At 39.5% G+C, this 10,598-nt stretch overlaps 1 protein-coding gene across 8 annotated transcripts in view; it reads left to right on the top strand.

The window, feature by feature from the left end:
- wdfy3 (WD repeat and FYVE domain containing 3) overlaps window positions 1-10,598 on the top strand; it is a gene marked incomplete at its 3' end in the record, with an annotated part of 112,883 nt that overhangs the window by 92,157 nt on the left and 10,128 nt on the right. For all 8 annotated transcript variants that reach the window (XM_032517170.1, XM_032517171.1, XM_032517173.1 and 5 more), the window contains 8 exon segments: window positions 1,013-1,122; window positions 1,558-1,740; window positions 4,144-4,301; window positions 4,403-4,480; window positions 4,779-5,009; window positions 7,843-8,011; window positions 8,148-8,311; window positions 9,077-9,225. In XM_032517170.1, coding sequence (XP_032373061.1) covers window positions 1,013-1,122; window positions 1,558-1,740; window positions 4,144-4,301; window positions 4,403-4,480; window positions 4,779-5,009; window positions 7,843-8,011; window positions 8,148-8,311; window positions 9,077-9,225 — 1,242 coding nt within the window.

Below are 10,598 nucleotides of genomic sequence, written 5' to 3'. Positions count from 1 at the left end.
ATATGGTTAGAAAAAATGTTTTATGATAATTAAGAGGCATGGTTTACTTTATAATATGTGATTTTGTGTTATTACATTATCTGGGTCACATACCAGTGATATAATATATATAAATACTGTATATATGTATATATAGATGTAGCCTGGAATGCAATCAATTTGTTGGAAAAAGTAATAAATAAATGAATAACTAATTTTAAATTTGAATGAAAGAGACAATTATATTGGGTAATCACAATTGTTTCTGAGACATTAATTGCATAGCAAAATTTGGAATTGTTATAGCTCTAGTCCAAGTGTTAAATTGGGTTATGTAAAGCATGCATGATTCATAACTGACTCATCTCCTGGCTTCTGTGCAGTACTCTGTGGAGGATGAGATGAAGGATGTGAAAACATGTTTCTGACGAAGGGATAAATCATTGCCTATTTTTGCGCTAAATCACATAAGACAAAAGGATGTTGAATGAAATGGGGTGTAGGAGAACAGATAGTCATACTACCAAGTGAATAAAATTATTTATATCTTTACTTGCTATATTTATTTGTGAGCTAGTTAGTCTGAATGGGAGTAACGGGAAGGAAGCAATCACCATTTCTGTTCTGTAGTATTTTTTTTTATGATCATATTTTGTTCAATACTGTGTTTTTATCCATTTGTTTAACTCATAAGAACATTTCTGAGCAGCTCTGAATATAACACCAGTGTACCACAGAGTGGTATTCATTAGTGTACATTGTGTACTTACATGCCATGGAAGGGAAACTGTGTCTTGTCTTGTTTGTTTTTGTGCGCTTGTGCCCCTGTGTTTGTGTCCTGCCAGAAGTACTGAGTGCAGCAGGTGGGGAGAGATGTGACTTTCCTACCATGCTAGGAACACAATATGCTGTAACAGGACACACTGTACAACTACAGAGTGCAGACTCATCTGCTGCACAGAAGCCAAACCCCCCCCCTTCAGGTTTCTACGTGGTAGGTTGGCACTAAGTCGCTGTGTGTCTGTTTTTGCAGCAGCGTGGAGGGCTTCGGTCTGGAGGCGGAGGCCAGGATGACAACCTGGCACGTCATGATGCCCACGGAGAACGAGGCTGATGCTACGCACAGTCATGACGTCAGCGAGGGTGAGACACACATTCATTACATATGTATTTAATACTGTTTTTGTCAGCTGTATCAGCTGGTACAGTTGGTTTATTTTGTGATTTTCTTTTCCAATTTCTCTTCAGATTTATGTTTTCCAGCTTACTCACGTCCATGCTATTCAGTGCTTGTGTTGGAACAATGTGTTCATGAATGTTTGCATGCAAAATGGGAGGCAGAAATATTGTAAGGAATATGTCTGGTATTATAAAGATGTTTTACAAATGTGCCACAAATAAAGACAGCGTTGAATTTGACAATTTGTTTTTGCAGGTACACAGTTAGAGAGTGTGTTTAATACCAGATTGATAACTAATGTAATCAGAAACAAAATAGCCACACAACATCATTGTGCATTAGGGTTATTAAAGCAGACTGACTTGTTATGAAGAATGATTATTGTCCTCCCGCTGCAGGGCGGCAGCTGCTGCTGAAAGCGGTGAACCGGGTGTGGACGGAGCTGATGCACAGCAAGCGCCAGATGCTTGAGGACATATTCAAAGTGTCTCTGCCCTGCAACGACCGAGGCCACGTGGACATCGCCACGGCCCGGCCCGCCCTGGAGGAGCCAGCCCTGAAAAGCTGGCAGAACCACCTGGGTGAGGCACAAACACACTCACACACTGAGATATAAACCACACAGACTTGCTGTGTACAAGCTAAACATCTCCTGAGGAGTTAGTGTTTGGGGATTATCTAGATTTCCATAACCAGACCAACTTTTTGGGAGCTCCACTTGTTGTTTTGCAAAGAAAAAAACTGAAGCTCTGCCAATAGGGCCTATTACTGCTGATCTCCGCTCTTTCCTGCTGGCTCTCTCTCTCTCTCTCTCTCTCTCTCTCTCTCTCTCTCTCTCTCTCTCTCCTCTGCTCTCTCTTGCACACATCAGTGTTGTACTTTTGCTAATGAAAGCATAGTGATGAATTAGGCAAGGCAAGGCAAGGCAGCTTTTTTGTATAGCACATTTCAGCAACGGGCAATTCAAAGTGCTTTACACAAAATCATTAACAGATAAAACCACAAGTACAAACGTTAAAAGTCATAAGCATAAAAATCAATAAGACACATGATAGACATTTAAAACAAATATAAACATTAGGACACATAAACACAAGAATAAAAGTTACAGTGCAGCATAAGAAAGAAATGACATTAATTTAAAGAAGGCAGCATCAAAAAGAAGGTCTTCAGCCTTGTTTAAAAGACTGAGAGTGCAGCGGATCTACAGGTTTCTGGGAGTTTATTCCAGATATGAGGAGCAATAGAACTGAAAGCTGCTTCACCCTTTTTAGTTCTGACTCTGGGGACAGAAAGTAGACCTGTCCCAGATGACCTGAGAGGTCTGGGGGGCATAGTGTAGTAGCAGATCAGAAATGTATTTTGGACCTAAACCGTTAGGGATTTAAAACTAGCAAGAGTACTTTGAAATCAATTCTTTGAGACACAGGAAGCCAGTGTAAAGACTTCAGAACGGGAGTGATGTGATCCAGTCTCTTGGTCTTAGTGAGGCCTCGAGCAGCAGCGTTCTGAATCAGCTGCACGGTCTGATTGATTTTTTAGGGAACTGTAAGACCCCGTTACAGTAGTCAAGTCTACTGAAGATGAAAGCATGGACCAGTTTTTCCAAGTCTTGTTGACACATAAGTCCTTACCCTTGATATGTCTTTAGGTGATAGTAGGTGACTTTGAATTGTCTTAATGTGGCTGTTAAAGTTTAGGTCTGAGTCCATGACTACACCCAGATTTCTGGCTTTGTCTGTTGTTTTAACATGTTGTTTGAAGCTGAGCGCAGACTTTTAATCGTTCCTCTTTTTTTCCAAAAACAACTACCTCATTTTTTCCTTCATTTAATTTCAGAAAGTTCTGGCACATCCAGTCGTTAATTGTTTGATGCAGTTAGTCAGTTTTTGTATTTGACTATAGTCCCCTGCGATAAGGTTATGTAAATTTGTGTGTCATCCGCATAACTATGGTAACTTATTTGTTTTTCTCCATATCTGAGCCAGTGGAAGCATGTAGATGTTAAACGAAGAGGCCCCAAATGGAGCCTTGCGGAACTCCGCATGTCATATTTGTACGCTCAGATGTATAATTACCTATTGACACAAAGTAATCCCTATTCTTTAGTAGGATTCAAACCAGTTTAGTACTAAGCCAGAAAGTCCTACCCATTTTTCCAATCGTCTCTAGTAATATGTCATGGTCGACCGTGTCAAAGCAGCACTGAGATCAAGTATACTAAGATTGAAATTTTGCCACTACTGTGTTAAGGTGGATGTCATTAGACTTTGACAGAGCCGTTCAGTGCTGTGGTGTGGTCGGAAACCCGACTGAGGTACAAAACTGTTGCTTATGACAAGAAATGGTTGAGTTGTTGAAAGACACTTTTTCAATGATTTTACTTAAAAACGGAAGGTTTGATATTGGCCTATAGTTGCTCATTAGGGACTTGTCTATGTTCTTTTTTAAAAGTGCTTGATTACTGCAGTTTTCAGGCCTGTGGAAAGATACCGAAAGAAGAATGTGTTCACAATCTGTAGAAGATCAAAGTCAAACAATTGGAAACATTTTTGAAAAGTCCCTGTTGGTAGATATCAAGGCAAAGGTCGAGGTTTTCAGATGTGAATAATGTCCCCAGGTTTGTATGGTTGATTGTGTGAAATTCTGTCTATTGAACTAGTTTTGCTTGAACACTTGACAACACTTACTACCTCCTCCTGCAAAATTTTGACTCAGTCGGCTGAACCAGAAAGTTTTTTTTTTATATTATTATATATATATATATATATATATATATATATATATATATATATATATATATATATACCAGATATAGTTAAAGCCGTTCTCAAAATGTGCAAAAGGTTTTCCCATATTCTTGTTGCTACCTTTCTTGGTAGTTCAACTATCTTCATTGCATTGGGCTGGAGACAGAAACCTGTTTATGACCTGTTTATTTAACTGTTGTATGAACTGCTTATTTGTCTTTCTCTGCTGTTCAGTCCATGAGAAGAAGTGTATCAGTCGTGGTGAGGCGGTGGCGCCGGCAACCCAGTCCAAACTTTCCAGAGTCAGCAGCGGCTTCGGCCTCTCCAAGCTGACCGGCGTCCGCCGCAACAAGAGGGACAACAGCCTTAACAAGAACAGCCTTTCTGCACAGGTACACGCACAAAAACAGCTGACACTCTGTAGCAGATGTACACAATGTACAAAGTCATGTGTTAGTAAGCTTTGTTACAATCTTGTATATCTGATCAACAGGAGACTTTCCAGTGGATGTTCACACACATCGCTGTTGTTCGAGATTTGGTGGCTATGCAGTATAAAGAATATCAGGAGGTATGGCAGTTGCATCATTATTTAATGCATAAAATAAAGCATGTAACTTTTATTCATGTTTTCTTAACACAGGAGGTGCATAAAACACACTAACACTGACAAACCAGCAGCAGGACAAACCAACAGACTGTTATGCAACAAGGCAGGCAATGTTACTGTGGGACAGTAAACCAAATAAAAACCCAGTGCAGGCTCATTTCTACAGGCTGGTGTAGCAGTTCTGACGCCATGTATAATTTATAGCAACATTTTTAAAGTGACTCACCACTCACACCCCATCTATCTCTCCATCTCCCAGCGGCAGCAAAACGCCTTCAAGTATGTGACAGAGGAGTGGGCGTCCATCGAATACGAGCTGCTGCGTGAACGGGGACTCTGGGGCCCGCCCATCGGTTCCCACTTAGATAAATTTGTCCTGGAGATGACGGAGGGGCCCTGCCGGATGAGGAAGAAGATGGTCCGCAATGATTTGTTCTACATCCACTACCCATACATCCCTGAGATGGAGCCAAACACCAACTCAGCACAGGTATTCATCTTTAAATCTGGATCATTACGTTCCCATGATCCCCTACAGCACTTTTATTATACATGAAAGGAGTCATAGATTCAAGATTCTTTTATTGTTATTAAGCAAAACACTAACGGATGAACGGAAGTATGAGCATTGCTCCTTTTAAAAACAGATAAAACATGGGTAATAAATAGCTATATATGTATAAAAACAAACTAACCCATTTCCAGCTGAATACTTGTTTGTACAACTATGTATTGCACTCATAAATGAATAAATAGTATTACACATTTGCATAGTAAAGCACAGTACATATAGTAAGTATTTCTTTCAGTAAGGACACTGGCAAAACTAAACTGCATCTTTTCTGCACGTTTCTGGGACTTGCCTCTTTGATAGTAGATCTCTTTCTTCACCTGAACCTAAATAATTTAAACAGTGATGCAGACAGACAGACTTCTTCTCTTTCTACATTTAAGAGATGGATCTGATGTTCCCATCCAGAGTAACTTACAGCAAGAATGATCATAGAAAAAGCATCCAATCCATTAACCCCAACTTTTCTAGCATCCCAAAAATAACCATAAATAGTGCAAGAATCACAGTCACAAGGCCATAACATTAGAAGTAGCAATATTCAATATTTGTGTGACTCCACAGTAATCATGTTTGCTTCTAGTAACAGATGTAATAGCAGAAAAAAGAGGTTGAAATCATTTTCAAAATGAAAACGAGTCTATTAAAGTAAATAAAGGATAATTTGAAAAGTAAGATTGAATGGCACAACACCTGTATTTAAATACTTATTAGCCTTGACTGCAAATAATACATACTACAATTATTTCATGTTTAAATAATTTCCTCCATTGTCTCCATAAGTCCGACTGATCCCCTGAACTTGTTAGAAAAGCTCCCCTGAAATAAAGCTGCTCTTGGACGAGCTCCTCTGTGTCACGGGAGGAAGTGACACCAACAGCCGGCGGCTCACTTTTCCTGGTACAGCCAAGACACATTTAGCTTTGTTTGTCCTGCAAATAATCCCTCTTCTCTGTTTGCCAACTGGGTGCCTCTCTTTAATTTATTTGGTTAGGAAGATACAAAGAGAGTGCTCACAGGCGTGTCCTTTTAGGTCTGTATTAATGTTTGCCTTCTTCAAACACAATTCATCAACTCATTTTTTTACCTTTAAAGCATTCAGCTGGCAAGATTATTTAGCAAAAATCAAAAGAATGTCTAGTTTACCAACAATACAAGCAGCCAAGATTCCCTCAAGAAAAGTTAAAATCATAATGTTGTGGCATTGTGTCCTAATGGCCCAGGATTGATCATATAATAAGAACTTAGTTGGTAGAATTGGATGCAACAACCATGAGTTCACAAGACTCTTTAGAACCCTTCTGGCCAGAGACATTTCTGGCTCATAAATCAACCCAGTATAATTAACTCCAGAGTCCCCCAGGCTTGATCATAATACATAATTTAAACATGCTTGGGGGCTAGTCGCAGGGTGTCTGACAAAGTCATACACTTGTGAAGCTGAATGCTTTTACAAGTCATTTACTTCACTCAGTCTTTGGGTATTTCAGCTCAGCAGTTGTTTCCTGCCTTGCTCAAAATGTCAGTGGAAGTAATTGAAAGAGGTCAACATTTTTACCAAAAACAGCTAAATATATGGAATTACAGTGTCAAGTTCAGAATCATGGTAACAGATGGTATTGCCTCTGGCCTTTGTAGTGTTAATCTCTATTGCACAGACTTTACAAACAGGTTGGCAGGGTTCTGAACGGACATTTAAACACTCCACGAAATATGGAGAAGGTAATAAGAGGAGAATGTAAGAATAGGGAGGCTATTCTTACATTCTTCTCTTTTGACATTCTCCATATTTTCTTAGTATTTCCATTCTCTTTTTCCATTCTCTAGCCCTCTTCCCCCCTTCTGGTGCCCCTGGTACCCTCGGCCCTGGGTGACTGTGACCAGGTACTTTCCTGAAGTCCACAGGATAAAATATTGTGCTCCCGTTGATGCCTGTTTTGACTGCATGATAGTAGCAAACATGCTCTAAGAATAAATCCAAATTGTATTTAGTAGGAAGCTGCTGTTGCAGTGCTCTCTATCAGTTGACAGTTTTGAAACCTTATCCTGCTTTTTCTGCAACTGTGCAGCAGAAACATGGACTTGCTGTGGACTCCTGTTTAAAACTCACCCTTTGTTGTGTGTGCTGGCACGTTAAAAGACATTTATCTGTGCTGTTTTTAACAGCATGATATGTTTACTTGTTTGTACATGTACATTGGCATGTGAACATGTTTATGTTCAGCTGACCCAACACTTGTATATTTTGCTGTGACTTTGAAGTTGTATTTCATCCGGTATTAAAAATACACTAAAGAATAAAATGTATAAAGTGTGGCTGTCAAGAAAAAATGCATTCTGGTTACTGTACAATAAAAAAATTAATTGTACGTGTCAGTGACGCAGGTTTTGCTATTTTTTTCAGTGGTTCATCCTATATCTTTGTATTTTCAAATCAATATATTGGCCCTTCACTTACAACTAAATATGATAAGTAAACTTTGAAGGGCTTTGCTCTGATGTTAACACACTGCTTCCAGAAAAAAACATCTGCCAGGCTTTGTTGCAGCGGTAGTGATTACAGAAATCCTCCTTCATGCATTTATTTGGCAATTTAGCAATAATACACCAGAAAACCATTCTTGAATATTATTATATACTATTATAATTTTAAACCTATACCAACTTTTCCCAGCCTAACACTTTGTCCTCACAGTGATGAAGTCAGTTGTTCCACAAGCACAAATACTTCTCTTTTCTCCCCCCCTTCCAGAAACCTCTCCGTTATCGCCGAGCCATCAGCTACGACAGTAAGGAATACTTTGTGCGTTTGCTGTCCGGAAACCCCGGCATGTACCAGCACTCTGTGGAGCACAGCACAGAGGGAGAGACCACACAGCACGAGCCCGAGCACGGAGAGGACACCATTGCAAGAGTCAAAGGTACAGTGTGACAATACCAGGGAAGACTTTATTTTAACTTCAAAAGGTTATTAGGAAACAACTTGTTCTGTCGTTGTTGGAGTGTTGCTTCCCCATGAAAGCCCTCTCTAACACGTTGCTGTGCTGTGCTCTCCAGGCCTGGTGAAGGCTCCTCTGAAGAGGTCTCGTTCCACAGCAGACGGGGCAGACGAGGACAGTCAGGAGCAACTTCAGGAGCAGCTATTAGAGTCAGGAGGCCCGGAGGAAGAGCAGAGGACCGACAACACGTCCCTGTTGCGCCTCCTGGAGGAGGGAGAGAAGGTCAGAAAGGGACACACAAACAGAATTCTGGACAATAAAATCACAAATTAGAAGCTAAAATAAGAGGCACAAATTTGCTAGAGGCTAAAATCGATACTTTTCCAAAATTATTTTTTACTGTCTGGTGGAGAAAATGTATTTAGTTTATCTGTGCAGAAATAAATCAGTTTTATAACCGTGTTGCACCTGCAATTCTTTAATGTTGTAACCAGTCAAACGTTTGGACATGCTTTGTCATTTAAATGGAAACTGTTTCCAAGCATTGCATGGGAAAGTGTGTCCAAACCTTTGGCTGGTACTGTGTGTTGTTAAAACAACGTAAAAATGTCTATTGTAAAAAAAAGAAGAAATATATATTTATACTGCCGTTCTTTCAAACAGTAGCCAAACTGTGTATCCTTAAAAAAATAAGATGAGAAAATACTTTTCATCTGTCAAGTATTTAACTCACGCAGGAGTATACAAAAATAGGCTTCACCATGTGGTTATTTCATATAGACTATTTCTTTATTGAATTACCAGCAAACATGCTTTATCGTGATTTATTTCATTACCAAGATCTAAAATGACATATATCAAGATCGAAGATTTGGGCCTTGTTGTATTAATTCGATTCAGATTGAGTTTATTGTCATTACTCTGTACAAATTATTCAAAACTCTTCTGCAGCTGGCACAGCTCTTTTTTGGTTTCACAGTTTACAAAATAATGTATTGAGAGATGGCACCAACTTTTTTTATTTATTTCTTACATTCATTGTTCCAGATTCAGCACATGTACCGCTGTGCCAGGGTTCAGGGTCTGGACACCAGCGAGGGTCTGCTGCTGTTTGGGAAAGAGCACTTCTACGTAATCGACGGCTACACCATGACCGTGTCCAGGGAGATCAGGGACATCGACACGCTGCCCGCCAAGTAGGTCCAGGCTTCTGTATTAGAGGATGGATACCTGAGCCCGACGGGACCCGACGGGACCCGACGGGCCAGGTTCACACAGATATATAGAAATTATCTTTGGGTTCAGGTCGGGCTCTGTCAGTTTGTTCTGTAAGCTTAGGCCATTTTTGGTAGGCCTATGTTAATTTAATTGGCTATATGATTGGGCCTCTTGTGCGCGCCTGTGTTAACGTGCGCTTGTTGTCCCATGTGTGCTGATGCGCTCATCTGTTTATATTTCCGAATGCCTTCCTACAGTTGCTTAATAAAAGCGGGCTTTCCACATGAAGAAACTTACATGTTTCATTACCTATTAACCTTAACATTAACCCTAACCCTCATTAGATTGAGAAAAAAATGAGATTTTAACTGTGTCGGGTTGGGGTCGGGCTCGGACATAAATATCTTAATGCCTGCCGGGCTCGGGTTGGGTTTGGTTACTGCTCTGTCGGACGTGGACCGGGCTTGGACAGAAAAATGCGGCCCGATCCACACTCTGTTCTGTATCAGTCATTTCATATCGCAGCCTTTAATTAACCATAATTAAAGCATGATTAATCCTGAATCTGCAGCCAACAAATGGAAACAGTTACTGTACTTTCCTTCCCTGAATAAAGGATGACATCATTCCTCTGGACACCGCAGTGGGAGTTTCTGCTGCTGAAATGATGTAATGGTGCTGAGGGAGCTTGCGTTGTGAAACTCAGCAGAGTTGCAACATATTTATCTTTTTGAGGAACTTACTCTGTCTGTTCCTTTGAGACACAATGTGAAAACAACTAACAGATGCTGCTTTGATATCATTGGGTTCCCCTCAGGTGTTTTACCCTCTCATCAGCATCCACACAGTCCTATACAATAGAAACACGGTGTCTGTGAGGCCTGAAATGAGAATTCAATTAGCTTATAGATCAGTTAAATAAAATAAATTAAGATGAAAATTTCAATAATGATTGAATTGTCATTAATAGAAAAGAATTACACTTTTTAAAGTTAGTTTAAAAAAAAAAGAGTATATTTATCAAAATATATAAAGTTTTGTTCATTTAAGAAAATGAAACATATTTAAAGATATTTAGGCTGCGGCTTTTTTAGATTTGACACTATTTTGGATATTGTATTATTCATTGAATACATTTTTTAAATAACTGCCAAATAAAATTTACACTACTGTCCCCTGCCTTTTTGTCTGAATTCTAATTCTATTAGTCATGGGCATGAGATAAAGTCACATTGGTCATGATGTTTGTATCATTAGTAAAGGAATTTATTAAATGTTTTTGTAGCAAAAGCTGTAATTGTTTGTGAACTGAAGCCTTTGTAGGTACAAGTGTTTTACGGGTAAATGTAGA

This window comes from Etheostoma spectabile, chromosome 5 (assembly GCF_008692095.1).
Source record: "Etheostoma spectabile isolate EspeVRDwgs_2016 chromosome 5, UIUC_Espe_1.0, whole genome shotgun sequence".
Taxonomy (NCBI): Eukaryota; Metazoa; Chordata; class Actinopteri; order Perciformes; family Percidae; genus Etheostoma; species Etheostoma spectabile.
This window is presented reverse-complemented; position numbering and strand designations above follow the sequence as displayed.